Source organism: Schistocerca nitens, chromosome 4, assembly GCF_023898315.1.
Source record: "Schistocerca nitens isolate TAMUIC-IGC-003100 chromosome 4, iqSchNite1.1, whole genome shotgun sequence".
NCBI classification, from domain to species: domain Eukaryota; kingdom Metazoa; phylum Arthropoda; class Insecta; order Orthoptera; family Acrididae; genus Schistocerca; species Schistocerca nitens.
Window position 1 is genome coordinate 685,368,258 of NC_064617.1, and position 24,116 is coordinate 685,392,373.

The 24,116-nt window shown below is 42.7% G+C and overlaps 1 protein-coding gene across 1 annotated transcript in view; it reads left to right on the forward strand.

Annotated features, from left to right (window-relative positions):
- The window catches only part of LOC126252501 (pickpocket protein 19-like), a 150,639-nt gene extending 130,974 nt beyond the window's left edge, over nt 1-19,665 (forward strand). The window contains exon 11 of the mRNA XM_049953396.1: nt 19,511-19,665. Coding sequence (XP_049809353.1) covers nt 19,511-19,665 — 155 coding nt within the window. The remainder of the gene's footprint in view (nt 1-19,510) is intronic.
- The last annotated feature ends 4,451 nt before the right edge of the window (nt 19,666-24,116 follow it).

Here is a 24,116-nt window from a genome sequence, read left to right on the forward strand (position 1 = left end):
TTCTGATAATACTAAGCATCAAACGTGCTAAGCTAATCTCTATTATAATTATGTTTATCATGTCATCTTCCTCTAGGCACGTGGGCGCACTCAGCGACTGTGATACGTCTTACAAATGACAGAGCACAGCAAACAGTCGTCGTTCTCTTGCACGTTTTATTCGGCAAATCTAGATTTCGGCTTGTGCCTAACTACTATCAGTGCACCATTTCACAGTATCAACACATGTACTGACGTACTAGGAAGTGCATTGATACTATGAAACGGTGCATTGATACTGGTTATGCCCTAGCCGAAAATTAGATTTGCCGAATAAAACATGCAAGAAAAGGACGACTGATTGCTTTGCTCTATTATTTGTAAATATTATTTTCATTATTGTTATTTGTGTCAGTTATTATTATTATTATTGGAAACTTTTGTAATATATTTTGTATACGTTGCTCCTGCTCAGATGTGAAAGAGGGGTCTGGACAGGTTAAATAATAGATAATGAAACAAATAAATAAATAAATGTCAGGTTACACAAGGAATATTGTGTCTCCTTCCTTCTGCAGTTACTCAACAAAAATAGAAATCGCTGAGCCAAACGCTGTCGCCTGTCCTGTTTTAGAGAAAACATCTCAGCCTGCAACATCCAGACAATCACAGAGAGTGGGATTATTTGTGTCAGTTATTATTATTATTATTGGAAACTTTTGTAATATATTTTGTATACGTTGCTCCTGCTCAGATGTGAAAGAGGGGTCTGGACAGGTTAAATAATAGATAATGAAACAAATAAATAAATAAATGTCAGGTTACACAAGGAATATTGTGTCTCCTTCCTTCTGCAGTTACTCAACAAAAATAGAAATCGCTGAGCCAAACGCTGTCGCCTGTCCTGTTTTAGAGAAAACATCTCAGCCTGCAACATCCAGACAATCACAGAGAGTGGGATTATTGATAGTTGGGAGCTCCAACGTTAGGTGCGTTATGGGGCCCCTTAGGGACACGGCTGCCAAGAAGGGGAAGAAAGACAACGTGCACTCTTGCACGTACCGGGTGGAGTCATTGCAGATGTGGAACCGGTCTTCCCTGATGCCATGACGAGCACAGGCCAACTGCAGCTGGTTGTTCACATCGGTACCAATGATGTGTGTCACTTTGGATCAGAAGAGAGTCTCTCTGCTTTCGAGCGGCTAACAGAAGCGGTAAAGGCTGCCAGTCCTGCTTGCGAGACGAAAGCAGAGATGACCATTGCAGCATAGTCGACAGGACCGATTGCGGACCTCTGGTACAGAGCCGAGTGGAGGGTCTGAATCAGAGGCTCAGGCGGTTCTGCAACCGTGTAGGCTGCAGATTCCTCGACTTGCGCCAAAGGGTGGTTGGGTTTCGGGTTCCGCTGGCTAGGTAAGGTGTCCACTATACGCAGGAGGCGGCTACACGGGTAGCAGGGGCTATGTGGCGTGGACTGGGCGTTTTTTTTTAGGTTAGAGGGTCTCAGGAACACACAAGAAGGGCTTCAGCCACAAAGGATGCAGGCCAAACACTGGAAGAACGCTGATACAGGAACCACCGGAATAAAAGTTGTAAATTGTAGCTGTGTTGGTAAAGCAGCAGAGCCGCAAGCGCCAATAGAAAGCACTGATGCTCAAATCGTTGTTGTTGTTGTTGTGGTCTTCAGTCCTGAGACTGGTTTGATGCAGCTCTCCATACTACTCTATCCCGTGCAAGCTTCTTCATCTCCCAGTACCTACTGCTTAGTGTATTCATCTCTTGGTCTCCCTCTACGATTTTTACCCTCCACGCTGCCCTCCAATGCTAAATTTGTGATCCCTTGATGCCTCAAAACATGTCCTACCAACCGATCCCTTCTTCTAGTCAAGTTGTGCCACAAACTTCTCTTCTCCCCAATCCTATTCAATACCTCCTCATTAGTTACGTGATCTACCCACCTTATCTTCAGCATTCTTCTGTAGCACCACATTTCGAAAGCTTCTATTCTCTTCTTGTCCAAACTAGTTATCGTCCATGTTTCACTTCCATACATGGCTACACTCCATACAAATACTTTCAGAAACGACTTCCTGACACTTAAATCTATACTCGATGTTAACAAATTTCTCTTCTTCAGAAACGCTTTCCTTGCCATTGCCAGTCTACATTTTATATCCTCTCTACTTCGACCATCATCAGTTATTTTGCTCCCCAAATAGCAAAACTCCTTTACTACTTTAAGTGTCTCATTTCCTAATCTAATTCCCTCAGCATCACCCGACTTAATTCGACTACATTCCATTATCCTCGTTTTGCTTTTGTTGATGTTCAACTTATATCCTCCTTTCAAGACACTGTCCATTCCGTTCAATTGCTCTTCCAGGTCCTTTGCTGTCTCTGACAGAATTACAATGTCATCGGCGAACCTCAAAGTTTTTACTTCTTCTCCATGAATTTTAATACCTACTCCGAATTTTTCTTTTGTTTCCTTTACTGCTTGCTCAATATACAGATTGAATAACATCGGGGAGAGGCTACAACCCTGTCTCACTCCTTTCCCAACCACTGCTTCCCTTTCATGCCCCTCGACTCTTATAACTGCCATCTGGTTTCTGTACAAATTCTAAATAGCCTTTCGCTCCCTGTATTTTACCCCTGCCACCTTCAGAATTTGAAAGAGAGTATTCCAGTTAACATTGTCAAAAGCTTTCTCTAAGTCTACAAATGCTAGAAACGTAGGTTTGCCTTTTCTTAATTTTTCTTCTAAGATAAGTCGTAAGGTTAGTATTGCCTCACGTGTTCCAACATTTCTACGGAATCCAAACTGATCTTCCCCGAGGTCCGCTTCTACCAGTTTTTCCATTCGTCTGTAAAGAATTCGCGTTAGTATTTTGCAGCCGTGACTTATTAAACTGATAGTTCGGTAATTTTCACATCTGTGAACACCTGCTTTCTTTGGTATTGGAATTATTATATTCTTCTTGAAGTCTGAGGGTATTTCGCCTGTCTCATACATCTTGCTCACCAGATGGTAGAGTTTTGTCATGACTGGCTCTCCCAAGGCCATCAGTAGTTCTAATGGAATGTTGTCTACTCCCGGGGCCTTGTTTCGACTCAGATCTTTCAGTGCTCTGTCAAACTCATCACGCAGTATCTTATCTCCCATTTCGTCTTCATCTGCATCCTCTTCCATTTCCATAATATTGTCCTCAAGTACATCGCTCAAATCGTTATAGGCACTGAAAGCTGGCTAAAGCCGGTGATAAGCTCAGCCGAAATTTTTGCGAAGAACCTAATGATGTTCCGAAAGGATAGGCTAAACACGGTAGGCGATGGCGTGTTTGTTGCTGTTAGAAGTAGTTTATCTTGTCGCGAAATTGAAGTAGATAGTTCCTGTCAGTTTGTATGGGCGGAGGCCATTGTTGGAAACCGGAATAAAATAATAATATAATCCTTTTACCGACCTTCCAGTTCAGATGATACAGTTGCTGAAAGGTTCAAAGAAAACTTGAGTTTGATTTCAAACACTTACCCGACTCATACGATAATAGTTGGTGGCGACTTTAATTTACACTCGATATGTTGGCGAAAATACATATTTAATTCCAGAGTTACGCATAAAACGTCATTCGAAATTGTGCTAAACGCGCTCTCTGAAAATTATGTCTAGCAGTTAGTTCATGAGCCCACGCGAATAGTAAACGGTTGTGAAAACAAGCTTGACCCCTTAGCAACAAATAATCCTGAGTTAATAACGAGCATCAAAACGGATACAGGGATTAGTGAACACAGGGTTGTTGTAGCGAGATTGAATATTGTAATCCCCAAATAATCCAAAAATGGACGAAAAATATACCTATTCAAAAACGCAGATAAAAATTCACTCGACGCCTTCCTGAGAGACAATCTCCACTCCTTCCAAATTAATAATATAAGTGTAGACAAGATGTGGCTTAGATTCAAAGAAATATTATCGGCAGCAATTGAGAGATTTATACCAAATAAATTAACAAACTGCGGAGGTGATCCTCCTTGCTACACAAAACGGGTCAGAATACTGTTGCAGAAACAACGAAACAAACATGCCAAATTTAAACAGACGCAAAATCCCCAAGATTGGCGATCTTTTACAGAAGCTCGAAATTTAGCGCGGACTTCAATGTGAGATGCTTATAACAGTTCCCACAGCGAAACTTTGTCACGAAACCTGGCAGAAAATCCAAAGAGATTCTGGTCGTATATGAAGTATATTAGTGGCAAGTAACAATAAATGCCTTCTCTACGCGATAGCAATGGAGATACTATCGAAGACAGTGCTGCCAAATCAGAGTTACTAAATACAGCCTTCCGAAATGCCTTCGCAAAAGAAGACGAAGTAAATATTCCAGAATTCGAATCAAGAACAGCTGCCAACATGAGTAACGTAGTAGTAAATATCCTCGGAGTAGTGAAGCAACTTAAATCCCTTGATAAAAGCAAGTCTTCTGGTCCAGACTATGCCAATTAGGTTCCTTTCAGAGTATGGTGATGCATTAGCTCCATACTTAACAATCATATACAACCGTTCGCTCGACGAAAGATCCGTACCCAAAGACTGAAAAGTTGTATAGGTCACACCAATATTCGTTGATACGCAGCAGGATTCTGGAACATATATTGTGTTCAAACATTATGAACTACCTCGAAGAAAACGGTCTATTGATACACAGTGAACATGGGTTTAGAAAACATCGTTCTTGTGAAACACAACTAGCTCTTTATTCGCATGAAGTGTTGAGTGCTATTGACAAGGGATTTCAGATCGATTCCGTATTTCTGGATTTCCAGAAGGCTTTTTGGCACTGTATTACACAAACGGCTTATAGTGAAATTGCGTGCTGATGGAATATCGTCTCATTTATGTGACTGGATTTGTGACTTCCAGTTAGAGGGGTCACAGTTCGTAGTAATTGACTGAAATTCATCGAGTAAAACAGAAGTGATTTCTGGCATTCCCGAAGTCAGTTTTACACGCCCTTTGCTGTTCCTTATCTATATAAACGATTTCGGAGACAATCTGAGCAGCCGTCTTCGGTTGTTTGCAGATGACGCTGTTGTTTATCGACTAATAAAGTCATCAGAAGATCAAAACAAAGTGCAAAACGATTTAGGAAATATATCTGAATGATGGGAAAATTGGCAGTTGACCCTAAATAACGAAAAGTGTGAGGTCATCCACATGAGTGCTAGAAGGAATCCGTTAAACGTCGGTTACACGATAAATCAGTCAAATAAAAAGGCCGTACATTCAACTAAATACCTAGGAATTACAATAACGAACAACTTAAATTTGAAGGAACACACGGAAAATGTTGTAGAGAAGGCATTTTATTGGCAAGACACTTGGAAAATGTAACAGATTTACTAAGGAGACTGCCTACACCACGCTTGTCCGCCCTCTTTTAGAATACTGCTGCGCGGTGTGGGATCGTTATCAGATAGGACTGACGGAGTACATAGAAAAAGTTCAAAGATGGGTAGCACGTTTTGTATTATCTCGAAATATGGGAGAGTGTGTCACTGAAATGATACAGGATTTGGGCTGGACATCATTAAAGAAACGCGTTTTTCGTTGCGACAGAATCTTCTCACGAAATTCCAGTCACCAACTTTCTCCTCCGATTGCGAAAATATTTTGTTTTCACCGACCTACATAGGGACAAACGATCGCCACAATAAAATAAGGGAAATGTGAACTCGTACGGAAAGGTATAGGTGTTCGTTCTTTCCGCGTGCTGTAAGAGATTGGAATAATGGGGAATTGTGAAGATGGTTCGATGAACCCTCTGCCAGGCACTTAAATGTGATTTGTAGAGTATCCATGTAAATGTAGATGTGGATTATAAGAGAAGAAAAGAAATAGTATATTAAAGCCTTTAGCATTAACACCCCAGTTTAAATTACTAGAATATAGTTCATTATATAGGGTATAAAAAGCTACATATACGAAATGTTATAGTGTTGAGAGAGATAGAAAAACACTTGTGTGTCAAAAGCGGAGGGTCGATTCGAAAACTTTCTTCCACACAAGTGAAATATTATTTGGCGCCCACCTCCTCATCCCTCACACATTGGTTGCTTCTGTTTGGGCTCCTAGTAAGACCTTTAAAAATGAATCTAAATATAATGATGGTGCAAATGGGTTTGCTTTTAAAATACGAGTAATTTACATAGACATTCCCGTGAAAAAAATATAAATTTATAAATAGTATTCCAGTACTAAACATTAAAAGAAGTAAGAATACATTTCCATTTAACGTCATTCGCGAGATTTTCGAAAGCTATTAGTTCTAGAACTAGATCTAATTTATTGTTCTAGCCTCAGTAAAAATTTGATAACGATTAAACTTGTCTCTGAAATGAAAATATAAAAATTTGTTTTTTGTTTAATAATGTAAAGCTTTAATTCCATAATTTACGAATTATTTCTCTATTCATCAGAATAAGGTAGACAGAAAAACAAAACAAAAAAAATACATCTTTCTTGTTAAACTTCCTGTTTAATTACATAAATTGTTTGTTATGCATTAAGGACTCTGACCAGTAAGTAGTTACATTTTAAGAATTTTTCTGCGAAAGTATTTAGAAATTGTAAGCACGGTGAAACGTCTTATTTATGTAACCGAAAAGAATGACACAAGTTTGTGAGTGATACGGAAGAGAAATCACGCTGTGGACTTACAAAAGAATCGTCCAATCCGATATGGCGAAACTCAACCTGAAATTTTTCACGCGGGACGAATACACCGAAAGAAATACAAAGTCAATATTTTAGCTGCTAAGGCTCACTGCAGGTATTTTTTTAAAAGGTGAAACTTATTCATTTTTGCCTCATGAAGTACTGCCTCTATCAGTGGTTTGTACAGCTCTTCCTGCCTAGCGCGCAAAATCGGGGAGTAAGCAAACGCAGCCGTTACAAGAGGAGGTAGCGCCAAGTCCAATGTGCACACACGTGAATTTTAATCACTTAAACGGTACGAAAAAAGTCTCAAATCACTAAATTTTCATGTCGATAGCTGAACTGTTACTGATGTAGCTGTTGTACGAGTGTCTATCAGAGGGAAGAAAATTAAAGCAATGTATGATATTATAACACTCCTGTCTGCTGTTATTACTGCACCATAACCTCAATGCTAGAAACAGGTTGTGACATAAAACTATTTTGTAAAAGCAATTATGGTACAAAGCAGCAGGACAGTGTTACCCTCTGGGAGGAATTTTGTTATGTTGACCGTGTTGTTCCTAACGGAGGTGGCTTATCGGAAATGAAAGTCAGAATTACGTAAATATTTGAACAGTACCAAACAAAATTTTGCCTATCTGCACTGTTCAACGGATAAAGAAAACGGCCGCCAGCCTAACTAGGCAAGAGAATGATTAACATTCTCGTTTTAGAAAGTAGGTATAAGTAACTATAACGGACAAACACAACCTGGACTTGGCCACACGCGAGTGCAATGAACTCTGACACACATATATTTTAAGATTGAAGCTAACAACTGGAGCAGCGCAAACTATCTGCTAAATTATAAGAGGTACCGAAACACCCTATTACTTTCAGGCTTACATTAAAGCGAATGGTCTTTATAATATTACTATTAACTTGCACTTCTAATATACAAGATACACAAACACATAGCAAACATGAATATATAAAGTTTCGCAACTGCAGCTTTCTCACTTTTACTACAGCGAAACACAATAATGACCAAATTGCAAGAAACTGACTCACCTCTTTAGGATTTATTACAGACAATAATGTGATTATTTGCCTTATAAGCCTCAGTCTTAAGAACTTTTAATATTGAAGTTAGCAACAGCCCTTTAAATAGCAGTTTTAATAGGAAAGTTATTTTGAGCAAATAATATTTACTTTAACTGCACTATATTGCCACATTAACTTTAACTTTACTTTGTCCAATAGACATTAACTAGCAAACTGAGTTTTAACGTACTTTCAGTAAGGATACTCGGTAATCACTTTAGTTCAAACGGTAAGGACCCTGAGAGGTGTTATGATGAGGAGAAAAGTCAAGATAGGTACATAAATTCAGATATAAATTACCTTATATTTCAGCACAATAACACATCCATTAAGCTGATCCTTCACTGTACATCGTTATAGTGATATGTTGCAATGATTGCGCAATGTGGTGGCCACAGCATGTTGGTAGGTGGAATTGCAGGCAGAATTGCTGGACTCTGTCATTTCTTGGTGGCGAAGATAGATACAAATTCCAGAATAGCCCAGCTATTTATCCATCCATCCGAGGCCTTAGAAAGAAGCAAGAAAAGCCTCTCTCGGAATCATCACAATATGCACACTTTGCCAAACAGTGCACAGTTTGGTAGCTCATATCCTATCGGTAGCTCGTCCCCGACTGCTGGCTCGTCCCCGACTGACTATCAGTTCCACCTTTTCCACCTAGGCCAACCACATTTTGCGCGCGTTGCGCTGTACCGTTCCCGAGGGGAACCCCTACACCTTTTACATACAGACTAACTAAGAGCCCTAAGTGAAGGTCAGCAGTTTACATAACAGCAAACAAATACATTAAATAAGACAGAACATTTTCACATATTGACACTTCTACAAAAAATTATTCACACAGAATTACAAATATATATATTAAGTTTTGTTCCCTCCAAATGGGACAAAGAATATAAATGACAGTTATGCTACACAGCATACAATCAAACCATGACATCAAAGTTTGTACAAAGAAAGCAGTATACAATTTTATGTTATCGATTCAAACAAACACATTTACAGAAGCTCAATGATGTAACATTAAATGAGACAAAGACAAAATGGGTCAGTATAGCATTAGAGCCATGGTGTTACAATATGTTATGCACGACATCCGTCAGCTGGGGCTTTAATTTGTTGACAAACATTTTATAACAACTCCTGTATCAAAATTCCTACGATAATATTTGAATAACGTGTATTTTTCTGACAATGAAACAGATTCTTGTTTATTCTCTGTAATCGTCACAAAAATGTGAAGTGTCTCTTGATTGACGAAAACATACTTCCCTTACACCAGGCACACCAGATAAAAGAAAAATTACGCATTCAGGCATTTCACAGTATTACTAGCTTTATTTAGACAGAACTAGAATGGAGTAAGTAACCGTCGTGGCCGTTGTTCTGCATATTGTGCTGCATACCAGGCATACTTAATTAAATTCGTAAAATGTGATGATGCACACTGACAATGCAGAAATGACTGAAGTTTAACAATAATGATCCGCTGATAAACCTGAAATGACAGGTATCGGAGAGTATATTGTCCGACAATTATCTGAAAAATGCTATACAGTGTTGAATTCTTTTTATTTTTTTCGACAGACTAAATCACACGACTAGTTCCACATAGGATTTGAATTATATTAACAGTCTTTACGTCTCCTTCTGAAGACAGAGGTATAACCAGGTCAAGAGTGCAACAAAAGCAATGAATATTCTCTGCAAATGGTAAGAAGACGTTTAGGATGTAACACTGAAAATTATCCTCTCACATTTTTCCAGATTTTGCTACGTTGATCTCAAGACTTTCTGCAAGTAAACAGTCCCTTTCTATAAATATTTGAACATAATTTGCCTTGTTGTTTTCTAAGACAGAGAAAAAGTTCTGGAAACAGTAATCCACTGATACTTACCATTGGCACTGTAGTATACAAAAGTGTCTCAACATTTGTCGACTGGACAAACGAATCTGTCTTTTTCTTTCGCTCGAAATGATAAAGTGCAGTTTGCACGAAATCTGATTGATTGCCTTTATATGCAGCTTTTAGGGGATAACAAGAAGTTTCTTGTTTACATCGGCTACGAAGTTCTCTGTAGTACTGTCTATTAATGACATTTCCTCTACATGTATACTTGAGGTAAGTTTCGTAATTTTGTGATTTCCTTTTCTGTATAATTTCCTGACTCTGTTTAATCATCCAGTCTTGCGGATCTCTCTCGTAACGGTGCATTGACTTTCACATTTTTGTGACTTTCGTTTTGGCGCATATTTTGTACTTCGTGTAAATGTTTCTTCCATTTATGCAATTCATATCCAGATTTTACGAAACGAAAATGGCTTTGCACACTGCTTAAGTTTAAGCTTTCTCTCCCTCCTTCGTTTAACCAAAAAATTTACTACTTCTTGTTTGTCACTGAAAGTTATTACTCTACATGTTTGCTTTTGGCTAAGAGAAAGGGCCCAGATTCGATTCCCGGACGGGTCGAAGATTGCCGCCGCTAGGTGTCTCCATGTTATGTTATCATAATTTCATCATCACCAGGTCACGCAAGTCTCCTAAATGGCGTCACATAAAAAGACTTGCACCCGGTGACGAGCCATCACACGACAGACAGGGAGGGAGAGTGAGGTGGAGACTTTATCTTTTCAATGTTTAAAACAATTGGATTCCACATTACAGCAAAAATAGCAGATGCGATTAGCAAGCATATAACAAGAAATGGCAAAGAAAATGAATTCAGTTTTATCTCTATTGTTAACATTTAGAGATACCACAAAGGCACCTGCTAATTACTATGGGTATTAAGTAGCTTGCAAATTTGAGCGAATAATAAGTATGAACAATTGTATCTGAGAAATTATCGACAGAAACTGATATTTTATAAATTATGATCACGTTTGCCGTGCTATCTGTTTGCCGATGTGCTATCCATTAAGGATATGTGCCCACCGAGCTGAGCATGCACTTCCTGCTACAGCTACGGCAGAGCTGTGCACTTTACCTGCCACCTGGCGAGCTACGAATTTTGCAAATGTCAACATTTGAAAGAAATACTTGTAGTGTGTCTGAAATGCTCAAAATCTGATAATGTATTTCTTTCGGTGTATCCTTGCTGTACATAAAATTTCAAGGCAGTTTTCGACACATCGGTTTGGACAGTGGACAGCTCCCCTGTTACGTTCGACTGCTGGTGTCAGCACCAATCTTAGTTGACACACTCATCACTGAATTGATGAGAGGTTTGCAACAAGCTCTGAGCCACATAAAATTTATTATTTATCTACAGATATTATCGTTAACATTTTGTTATTACACTGAAGAGCCAAAGAAACTGGCATACCTGCTTAATATCGCGTAGGGCCTCCGCGAGCACATAGAACTGCCGCAACACGACGTGACAGGGACTCGTCTAATGTCTGAAGTAGTTCTGGAGGGAACTGACACCATGAATCCTGCAAGGATGTCCATAAATCCGTAAGAGTACGAGGGGATGTAGATCTCTTCTGAACAGCACGCTGCAAAGCATCCCAGATATGCTCAATAATGTTCATGTCCGGGGACTTTGGTAGCCAGCGGAAGTGGTTAAACTCAGAAGAGTGTTCCTAGAGCCACTCTATGGCAATTTTGGACCTGCGGGGTGTCGCATTATCGTGCTGGAATTGTCCAAGTCCGTCAGTATGCACAATGGACCCTAATGGATGCAGTTGATCAGGCAAGATGCTTACGTGCCTGTCACCTGTCAGAGTCGTATCACTCCAACTGCACACGCTCCACACCATTACAGAGCCTCCATCAGCTTGAACAGCCCCTGCTGACGTGCAGGGTCCATGGATTCATGAGGTTGTCTCTATACCTACACACGCCCATCCGCTCGATACAATTTGAAACGAGACTCGTCCGGCCAGGCAACATGTTTCCAGCCATCAACAGTTCAATGTCGGTGTTGACGGGCTCAGGCGAGACGTAGAGCTTTGTGTCATGCAGTCATCAAGGGTACACGCGTAGTCTTTCGGCTCAGAAAGCCCATATCGATGTTTCATTGAATGGTTCGCACGCTGATACTTATTGATGGCCCACCACTGAAATCTGCAGAAATTTTCGGAAGGGTTGCACTTGAGTCGTCGTTGGTCCCGTTCTTGCAGGATCTTTATCCGGCCGCAGCGATGTCGGAGATTTTATGTTTTACCTGATTCCTAATATTCACAGTACACTTTTGAAACGGTGGTATGGTAAAATCCGCACTTCGTCGCTACCTCGGAGATGTTGAGTGCCATCGCTCGTGCGCCGACTGTAATACCACGTTAAAACTCACTTGAATCTTGATAACGAGCCATTGAGACAGCAGTTACCGTTCTAACAACTGCGCCAGACACTTATCTTATACAGGCGTTGCCGACCGCAGCGCAATATTCTGCCTGTTTACGTATATCTGTATTTGAATAAACATGCCTATACCAGTTTCTTTGAGGCTTCAGTGTATACGAACAGAGTTGATCACAGTTAGTAGAAAAAACTCGCAATTGTCAAAATGTATGATGAGTGGAAGCTAAAACGTTCCAGTAAACATATGTCCGCAAATGAATGTTAGTGAGGTTACTGCAAATGTGAGCCGGCCGGAGTGGCCGAGAGGTTCTAGGCGCTACAGTCCGGAACCGCGCGACCGCTACGGTCGCAGGTTCGAATCCTGCCTCGGGCATGGATGTGTGTGATGTCCTTAGGTTAGTTAGGTTTAAGTAGTTCTAGGTTCTAGGGGACTGATGACCTCAGGTGCAAAGTCCCGTAGTGCTCAGAGCCATTTGAACTATTTGCAAATGTGAGGTTACGAGCCAGCACGGACTTCAGTATGAAATATCGCCCAAAAAATACATTTGAAATCTTAACTATTCTATTAAGTCAGCATCTAATACGGCAGAAATTCCAAGTATAACAACATTTTGTAACAATCGCTGTCAGCTGGTGACCACACATTCGCGATTATCTCGCAAATGAGTTGTTTGCGGACCCATGTGTAGCTAATGATTGTTTAACACTGTCAGACCAACCAATTGTTTCATGAATAATGGCTGCAGCTTCAACCACAAGGGCTGGGCAGTTCGCACACTCGCCGGCCGGAGTGGCCGAGCGGTTCTAGGCGCTACAGTCTGGAAACGCGCGACCGCTGCGGTCGCAGGTTCGAATCCTGCTTCGGACATGGATGTGTGTGATGTCCTTAGGTTAGTTAGGTTTAAGTAGTTCTAATTTCTAGGGGACTGATGACCATAGCAGTTAAGTCCCACAGTGCTCAGAGCCATTTTTTTAGTTCGCACACTGCGACGTCTACCCGTCGCCCTTCGGTCTGTTCTAAGGGATCCCGTTTCACGAAGAGACCCCCAAGTCTTTAAAATGTGATACGATCTGGTAACAGCCTCCCTGGAAATCGTCCATCACGCAGCAGCGTTGGTGCTCCACTGTTGCATCGTTCCTCTCCGTAAAAGAGATGCATGTCAGCTAATTGTGTTAGAGTGTAACCAGACGTCAAGAAACTGTAACTTTCATGTTCAAAAGGTTCAAATGGCTCTGAGCACTATGGGACTTTGCACCTGAGGTCATCAGTCCCCTAGAACCTAGAACTACTTAAACCTAATTAACCTAAGAACATCACACACATCCATGCCCGAGGCAGGATTCGAACCTGCTACCGTAGCAGTCGCGTGGTTCCAGACTGTAGCGCCTAGAACCGCTCTGCCACCCCGGCCGGCTAACTTTCATCTAACACAACATAAACAATAAAAATGTAATTGTTTACGCAGTGACGTGGACACTGCTACCACTAATGAAAAGTTACCCTTGCTAGCAATAAGATGTAACTGTGTTACTGTCAACTTATTGCATACTTAGCTCAAAACAATTGTGAACGTTGGCTTAAAGGAAGCACAGCGCGAAACACTTGAAAGACCCCTCGAAGGAAATCGCTGCACCCGACATCTGAGTCACACAACATAAGTTTTTCTTTCTATCTCTTTATCTCTTCTAATAACTCTATAAATTGTATAAGTAGTTTTTTTACACCCTGTGAACACCAGAGCAAAACTAAGTCATATACGTGATGACACCAGTAGATGTGTAAAGGTTTAGAAGGTAAGGTTAAATTGTGGTAAGGTATAGGATTGGTAAGCAGGGCACATGAGCTGCTGAAGTGGAATTCTGTACCAATTTGAAGATACCAAAATTTATTTTCACCACTTTAATCAAAACAGAGCACTGGTAACAACTGAATGATTAATTACTATTTGTAAATTGCAGTGATGTACACCGATTATTCAATTATGTGAAAGCAATGAGAATAATTCAAAGAAAAACAGTCTTATGGCCCCAACTGTAAGTTCATAAAAATATTGCTTTACACAAACATAACTTTAACATAAATACAGATCTGAACTCACTAGTCAATTATCAGGGCTTGTGCATATGAAAAATAGCAATTTGTAAAAGTTATTAGGTTTCAAGAAAATACTGAGATAGCAAGATCTCATAAATACATGAATTAACTATCATGGAAAACATTCGGCAATGTGCTGTTATGATAGCTTGAACGATCTATACAGCAATTAGCACAATCTCGACGTTTGGCGTTCACATTGGCCGCGCGTCTGAATTCCGTTCTCAAGAGCTCAAGTGACAACAACAGGCAGGAGGGCCTGCGCACACCAATAACGGTTTCTAGAACACACTAACCCAGTATTAATACACAGTTCACTAAAATACTAAAACCAACAGCCAAGCACTGGGTAGCGCCAGATGCAGGAAGAGATGTTAAACGTTATAGTGTGACTACCACAGTTACTATTAAAGCAATAGTTCATTACACAATCTCCAGTCACGTGAAATTTCACTTGATAAATTTGTAAACCACAACTAGCTCAAGGCGATAATGACCAGACAATCCGCACACAACCTTAAATACCAAAGCATCGGTTGAAAAAAATGGTTCAAATGGCTCTGAGCACTATGGGACTCAACATCTTAGGTCATAAGTCCCCTAGAACTTAGAACTACTTAAACCTAACTAACCTAAGGACATCACATACACCCATGCCCGAGGCAGGATTCGAACCTGCGACCGTAGCAGTCCCGCGGTTCCGGACTGCAGCGCCAGAACCGCTAGACCACCGCGGCCGGCGCATCGGTTGAAGGCGCAAAATTGTTACTATTACAGTTGCCAACAAAAAGGAAGTTGGCAGTTCCAATTTAAATTGGCGGCTGAAGTTTTTTACACAGAATAAACTTTGATACATAAAACTGACCACTTAACATATTAACAATAATAACAAAAAAGGAATCGCCGAATATCGGCCACACCTGTATCTCTAGATAAATGCAACGGGACCAGGGAACAGCGCAGCCACATGAACTTGCAACACCCAGTATCCCGGACCCACGTCGAAGTGGTTTAAAGAATGACTAGCGAAAATCAAAGTGAATACATGGAGCAATAATATCCAAAAGCTCCACCACAAGTCCGCAGCTCGTGGTCGTGCGGTAGCGTTCTCGCTTCCCGCGCCCGGGTTCCCGGGTTTGATTCCCGGCGGGGTCAGGGATTTTCTCTGCCTCGTGATGACTGGGTGTTGTGTGATGTCCTTAGGTTAGTTAGGTTTAAGTGGTTCTAAGTTCTAGGGTACTGATGACCATAGATGTTAAGTCCCATAGTGCTCAGAGCCATTTGAATCAGAGCTCCACCACAAAATGGCTCACCATTTAAAGTTAGTCCAGGAGCTAGCCCTTAACATGCACTCCAGGGTAAACTTCCGCGCTCTCCTCAGGGTTGGAAATAGATACGGCTCTTAAACAGAGCCTATGTTGACCGGTGACTGCATCCGCACTCCAGTTCCGCTCGCCACCAGACCCAGGCGCAACACTGTGCATCCTAGCAGTAAATCTGCAGCGACTGACTACTCACGATGCTCCGTGCGCTGTCCTCCCTCTGTCACTGCCGCCAACCGAGTTTCCGTCACTGCCCCGACCGAGTCTCCCCAACCTCGCGAGCCGCGGCCGTTCTAAATAGAGGGCGCTAGCCAACCAGGACGCTGCAAAGCGTTTAACTCTAACAGAGAAACTATCGTGCCAAGAGCATCGCAGTAAGTCACGGGTCAGGTTGGTTCGAATCTAAGAGACATATCCACAAAGATCTCTTTCCACTTCTGCCAATCTTGGGAAAGGGTTAATATTTAAGGTCATTTTAAAGGTATGATCCAGGTTCCAATCTTTTAGTTTTCTGTTAATGATTTAGTTTCCTACTAACGGTTTGGTTTTCCCTTGCAAGTTAACAATACGAAGATCAGGAACAACTGAGGATGTGTCCAATCTATGTAACGCAGGGCCGATGCTGTATCAATCTGGTGGTCATTACGTTTTGGCTCAGCAGTGTGTGTAATATATAGTAAATTTCAGTTACATGTATCTTTCTTGCTGCTGAGATAACTACAAACGTTAGTGTATTTTTATTGAAAAATTACCACTGATTTGTTTGATTATATTAACTAGCTCATTAGCAAACATTTCTCCAAGAACACTACTGTTAGCTTTAGACAACTGCACCCCAACTACACAGCAACATTCACGAATTTAATGTTTAAAAAGTTGAGCCTGTCCCATTCTGTGTGCTAACTGACGGTTTATATTACGACGGACCGTGTTACAATCATGGAAACCAACGTCACAGAAACTCTGTCTTAACAAAGCTGGAGGTTACCAAACAAGCTTTCACATGTAACAGAAATATGCATTGTGTCATCAAGGTCTTACTCCGAAAAGCAGCTCCCGTGGTCTACTGTAACGTCTTGGCGTAATAATTACGTCTTGTTCCCTGGTCCAATCCCGACTACTGGAAAATATAAAATATCAGCAGTGACGGTGAAGGCTTCGGATGCGAAGAGTCGCCCTCCTACTTCCAACGGCTTCGTCAAAGAGATCAGAGGAGTGGACAGACGTTTAGGGCACTCTCTTGCCCTGTGGGTAGGAAACTGCCCCTACAAGGCGGAAGATCGACGGAATGAGGATGCAAAAGGCAACAGAAACCACTTCATTAAAGACACATAATATATACTCGTGTGGCCTATAACTGAAAAAGTGTCAGATGATCTACCACTGGCAAAAGATTCTGGGTTTTTCTCCACTGGGATCTCTGGGAGGAGTTTGCGAAGGTTAATATTCTCATAATCCGAGGAAAAAAAAAAAGGTTCAAATGGCTCTGAGCATTATGGGACTCAACTTCTGAGGTAATCAGTCCCCTAGAACTTAGAACTACTTAAACCTAACTAACCTAAGGACAGCACACACATCCATGCCCAAGAAAGGATTCGAACGTGCGACCGTAGCGGTCGAGCGGTTATAGACTGTAGTGCCTAGAACAGCTCGGCCACCCCGGCCGGCCGGAGAACACAGTGTTAGAATTCTGAATGGGTTAGGGAAGCTAGACAGTCTGAATAAGGAAATGCAAAAGCTGAGTCTAGATACAGTCGGCGGAAATGGAGAAGAAGAGAAGGGTTTCTAGTGAGACATGTAAGTTAATAGCAACAGCAATAGAGTATGATGTATAGGAGGTAGTATTCGTCATCAGTGGGAAGGTGGCGCAAGGAATGGGTTACAATGAGCATTTCAGCTATAGAATTCCTCTCAACATAATCGACAGCGAACCAACGGCAACAAAAATATGTTCAGGCATACAGGAGTAAAAGATGAAGACATAGAGAAAGTATAAGAGGATGTTGAGCGTGTAATTCGGTATATAAAGGGTGATGAGAGTCTGATAATCATGGGGTTTGGAACGCTGTGGTATAGGAAGGCATTCAAGACAGTTACTGGCGAATATAGGCACGGCGCAACATGCTAGTTACTTGGTCAGTTAGTCTGGAATTCGGCTGAAAAGGACTGGATCTCTAAACACTTCGTGTCGTGGAACAGAAAATAAAAGTCTTATTGAGAAAAATATTAAGTCCCCTCTGTAGCTGAGTGGTCAGTGCGTCCGACTGCCAAATGGAGCACTCGAAGTGAATTCCTGGCAATACCGGACATTATTCCTTGGTGGGAGGACTGGAGTTAGGTCCACATCGCCTCGCAACCTGGTTCAGAAGCTACACGAATAGAATTAGCTGCCTCGAGGCCTGGAAAGCCGAGAGCGATCAGGGCAACGGTGTGCCACTTCGCACTACTGCCGAATGATGTATTATGTTAGAGGAAGACACGGCGGCGTGTCGAAATCGTGTGTGCCAGAGGAATGGTGTGATGTGCCCAAGATGTAACTGCTCTTTTTTATACATATTACTTTCCTGAAGCGAAGAATAGTGGTCAGAGTAAAGATGATTCTTTTTTATTTTGCCCCTTTTTTTGGGTACACGAATGACTAGACACGTCTCCATCCGAAGCTCAATGCAGTCCGTGCTGTACTTATACACGGGTACAAACTTCACTAGGCAGGACCGGCTAAGAGGATTTTGCCGGCCCGTGCAAAAATTTCAAGCGCCTTCCTCACCCCGTCTCCCTCCTCTTGCACTTTTAGACGTAGTTAACCTTTCTAACAATACCATTCATCCGTGGTGACTCATCTTCACGTATCAAGATGACCCGTACCACTCTTTGACATGTATACGTCTTCAAGAACAGCGTCAGTCGGAAACATTTACAGTGAAATAAATGTTGAGCTATAGCTCCAAAATTAATTATGTCAACCAAAATTAAATTATATCACTTGCAGAGTATATAAGTAAAATCTGTTCACTTTTTCTCATTCTCTGAGAAAAGTGCAGTGTACGATGCGAGACCTGTAGCGACAAGCACATCTGAATACTGCATTTTCGTCGGTATAGTAGGAGCTTCTGCTGTACAAAATGGAAGGTCGTAGGACAACGAGTCACATTGAAATGCTTTATTTGTTGAAAAAAGTGAATAAATCGCCGGTGCCCATGTAGTGTGTCCATAGTACATAAAGGAATAACGGTTGTGTTCGGATATCGAGAAGTCGTGCTTTCCGAAAAGCCGCTACCACGAGCTATGGCTCAAAATGGGCAGTTTTGGAGGCACCTTCCATTTACGGCAGCAATAAGAAATAGTTAAATCCTAAATAAAGTTGTTGGAACCCAAACAGTGTGAAATGCAGTGAAACTCGATAAACAGTTCATTCCATTCATTTTAGTTGCTTCAGCTGCAAAATAAGGTTTGATAGGTTGTTTCAGTGCGAAGTTAATCTCTATTGGGTATGGCTTTATAGAACAAGAAAAGAGAATGCGGGTATCCAAAGGAGAGGAAATGTTGAGGGAGGAATGTCATGCATCGTTCCACGTATAAACGCTGCGTAATTACAATGCCTGTATTCAAAAGACTGTGACATGTGATGGGCAGTGCACGTTTTACTCATTTTTTTACAAAGGGATTTATTTATTGTTTATTACAACGTGTATGGTACAAATTGAGTTGGCAATACTGCCACCAGCAACTTTTGCTATTTTCAAAGACGCACCAAAGGAGATGAATTCCAGCGCTTCATTTGTCATCTCTATCACAATACCGTAGACAGCTTCCAGTAAGGCACTATATTTTATGCACGATTTGTATTTACAACTTATTCTCTCACTTCATTTACGCAAAACTTCCATTGCCTTGTTTAATTTTTACTTTTGGCCCGCCCCCCCCCCCCCAACCCCCTATAGCCTGACGGGCTGTCGGCAGTGGTCGCTGGTGTGACGTGTGTGTGGTGCTGTTGCAGTGTCTTTTGGCGGCACGGCGGGTCTGTTCTTGGGAGCCTCGATGCTGAGCGCCGTGGAGCTGGTCTACTTCCTCGTGTTCCGCACTTGGCTGCACGTGCGAGCCGCCCGCGCTGCCCGCCTCAGGCCGGTGCTGGTCCCCTATTGGCTGCCCTAGGCAGCTGATGGTCCGCTATTGGCTGTCCTACGCCCACCATCAATCTCGGCGAAAATCCTTGCCCTGCACTTGCCGCTCATACGTTATCGCCTACACCCGCTCACTGCTTATTATCTGTTTATTACTTGGATCAAACAAAGGAAAAATAAGTATGATTAAACAACCAACTCCGTTTACTGTCTTAAAATAGTTATCACCCTTTGTGCTAGCTTCTAGACCTCTTCGTATCTCCAACAAGTGAAACACGTGCAAGTAAAGACGACGGTGCGTTTTCTAATGTGCAGAGTGCTGCTACTGTGCTTAACATTTAGGAATACATAGTCGCAACACAAAAATCAGCAAGGCTACAAGAGAAAAAGTGTTGTGTTCTGCATTGTTGTCAATACAGGTTGTTCCAGAAGACAATGACAAACGTTGAAATTACATTTAGAGGAATGAACCGCAGTAGGTCATGGCACTAGTGAAAATAATTGTAAAGGGATCTAACAAGATAAGAACAGTTTTAATAATCAGTAGTTCTGCCTGCAAGCTGACTGGGCCGCAGAGGTGAAAGTCAAACATCAGGCAACGAATGAATTTATTGCTCATACGACACGTTTTGGAATTTATCCATCATTAGATACCTACAGAAAATCAGATACAACAATATGGTATTGGATAGCTACAGCACTCCGCTTTGATTGAAATCACCTGGCACAAAGTGTGCTACACCAACCGAGGAGCGATCGCTGCACTTAGATATGGCGTTTCAGCTTGTACACTCCTGGAAATTGAAATAAGAACACCGTGAATTCATTGTCCCAGGAAGGGGAAACTTTATTGACACATTCCTGGGGTCAGATACATCACATGATCACACTGACAGAACCACAGGCACATAGACACAGGCAACAGAGCATGCACAATGTCGGCACTAGTACAGTGTATATCCACCTTTCGCAGCAATGCAGGCTGCTATTCTCCCATGGAGACGATCGTAGAGATGCTGGATGTAGTCCTGTGGAACGGCTTGCCGTGCCATTTCCACCTGGCGCCTCAGTTGGACCAGCGTTCGTGCTGGACGTGCAGACCGCGTGAGACGACGCTTCATCCAGTCCCAAACATGCTCAATGGGGGACAGATCCGGAGATCTTGCTGGCCAGTGTAGTTGACTTACACCTTCTAGAGCACGTTGGGTGGCACGGGATATATACGGACGTGCATTGTCCTGTTGGAACAGCAAGTTCCCTTGCCGGTCTAGGAATGGTAGAACGATGGGTTCGATGACGGTTTGGATGTACCGTGCACTATTCAGTGTCCCCTCGACGATCACCAGTGGTGTACAGCCAGTGTAGGAGATCGCTCCCCACACCATGATGCCGGGTGTTGGCCCTGTGTGCCTCGGTCGTATGCAGTCCTGATTGTGGCGCTCACCTGCACGGCGCCAAACACGCATACGACCATCATTGGCACCAAGGCAGAAGCGACTCTCATCGCTGAAGACGACACGTCTCCATTCGTCCCTCCATTCACGCCTGTCGCGACACCACTGGAGGCGGGCTGCACGATGTTGGGGCGTGAGCGGAAGACGGCCTAACGGTGTGCGGGACCGTAGCCCAGCTTCATGGAGACGGTTGCGAATGGTCCTCGCCGATACCCCAGGAGCAACAGTGTCCCTAATTTGCTGGGAAGTGGCGGTGCGGTCCCCTACGGCACTGCGTAGGATCCTACGGTCTTGGCGTGCATCCGTGCGTCGCTGCGGTCCGGTCCCAGGTCGACGGGCACGTGCACCTTCCGCCGACCACTGGCGACAACATCGATGTACTGTGGAGACCTCACGCCCCACGTGTTGAGCAATTCGGCGGTACGTCCACCCGGCCTCCCGCATGCCCACTATACGCCCTCGCTCAAAGTCCGTCAACTGCACATACGGTTCACGTCCACGCTGTCGCGGCATGCTACCAGTGTTAAAGACTGCGATGGAGCTCCGTATGCCACGGCAAACTGGCTGACACTGACGGCGGCGGTGCACAAATGCTGCGCAGCTAGCGCCATTCGACGGCCAACACCGCGGTTCCTGGTGTGTCCGCTGTGCCGTGCGTGTGATCATTGCTTGTACAGCCCTCTCGCAGTGTCCGGAGCAAGTATGGTGGGTCTGACACACCGGTGTCAATGTGTTCTTTTTTCCATTTCCAGGAGTGTATGTGAGGCCAACATTCGCAGACTACAGAGACAATTCCGCAGAGCGTGGACCAAGAAGACATTTTTGTCGCCAGGTGCCACCACAAAATGAATAGTGGCTCCAAGGCGTATCAACTAATGTAAGTTTATTATATTTATCTGATGGCTGTAAACCAAACTATTATGAAAGAAATATTTTGTTTGTAGTAATGGTTCAAAAATGGTTCAAATGGCTCTGAGCACTATGGGACTTACCTTCTGAGGTCATCAGTCTCCTAGAACTTAGAACTACTTAAACCTAACCAACCTAAGGACAGCACACACATCCATGCCCGAGGAAGGATTCGAACCTGCGACCGTAGCGGCCGCGCGGTTGCAGTCTGTAGCGCCTAGAACCGCGCGGCCACCCCGGCCGCTGTAGTAATGGTAGTGACAACTTTCCAGTGATAAAAGTTTACACAAAATTGTAGGATGTGAGGTCCGCCAATTGTGCAAAAACACCGTTTCTTCTCAGTACACAAACATTTTTCAGCATCACTGTCCCATCATCACTGGGTTTCCGTTTTATGTATTCTTTACACTTGGTGTGCATGAATTTTCCGGATCACTTGCGTATTATTTACTACAGGTAGGGAGTCGTGTTTTCGTGTGGCAAGCCCTTTTATTCTCCGCACCATGGCGAGGTATCGTGATGCACACGTAAAAACACGTATTTTCCACAAATAAGATACTAAAACACTTTTCACTTGACCAAAACACACCAAAAAACTGCTGAGGTCATCGGTCCCTAGACTTACACACTGCTTAAACTAACGTATGCTAAGAACAACACACACACACACACACACACACACACACACACACACACACACACACAGGCGCGCGCGCGCGCGCGGGCATGCCTGAGGGAGGATTCGAACCTCCGGCGGGAGGGGCCGCGCAATCCGTAACATGGCGCCTGAAACAGCGCAGCCACACCGCGCGGCCCAGAATGCAAAACTACTGATTATTATAGTAGCTGTCGCCTTCCTCCTGCATGACTTTATGTCACATTTAGAAGAACAATTTTGTTCAAACAAAAAAGAAACACGTTGGAGTGGTAATGGAGTCCCACCAATCGACCCCCGGCAGCGAGCCTCCCCACCACCACGTTTGGCTTATTACACTACCCATGCTCTCTCACACACACACACACACACACACACACACATACGGGCCAGGGGTGGTCGACAAGAGTGTATGTGTATTTGTATCACACATTCAAGCTCAGGATGTCAGTCAGCGAGAATAAACCGGTGATTACGCTATCGAAAGTTCCTTTGCAACGAACAGTTCTTCCGGCTGTGTGCCCAACAAACTTCCTAAAAGCATATTTACTCGAAAAAGCTACGAATATACATCTTTTTTAAAATATAACCATGCCTTGTATACAATCAGTTACACGACTTAACGAGTATTCAAGATTTGTAGTCACTAGTCACGATGGATTTTAAAATTTAGTTCCAGCTTCCAATGAAAGATTTGGGTTTTAGATCAGCAGCATAGTTCTCACGAATCCAACGACTATACTTGTTCTACAGCTGAGAATAACTTTAAATTTATAATAAGAACTGCTGAATAGCTACCGGGTAGTTATAGTTAAAGTGCAGCTACTCAAGGAGGTCCAATTTGGGATGTAATTACCGCGCTACAGCCAAAATTTGTAGATATCCTAATGAGTTAATGCAGAAGAGATTTACGCTGAAAAAAGGTCCAAATTTAGCAAATCTCGTGCTGTACGTCGTTTGTACGACAGTACGACATCTAGGCTGTCATTTGACAAGCCATAACGCGAGCGAACGGTATGGCTATCAAGAAGAGAGACCGTATGCTGTTATTGAAACTATTTTACGTAACGGCAACAATTACAATGTTCCGTTGAGAGTATCGGAGACAAAGATCTGAGAAGGGGCCCGATGTCATTAAATGATTTAAACAAGATAATAATGAAATTCGAAAAAGTGGGTGAGCATGGTGTGGCACCTGAAAGAGGAAGGCGTCTTGTCCCAGTGGAAGTTATTGACGAGGTTGCTGTTGCTGGAACTGACCGTCCAGCATGTGCCCCGAGTACTGCTAATGCTCGTGCAGTGTTATGAGAATTTTGATTCCTATGGTCAACAGTACGGGAAGTATTGTGTCTATTTTACACTAATACCAGTACCTGAATTTGCTCAAAAATGGTTCAAATGACTCTGAGCACTGTGGGAGGTCATCAGACCCCTAGACCTAGAACTAATTAAACCTAACTAACC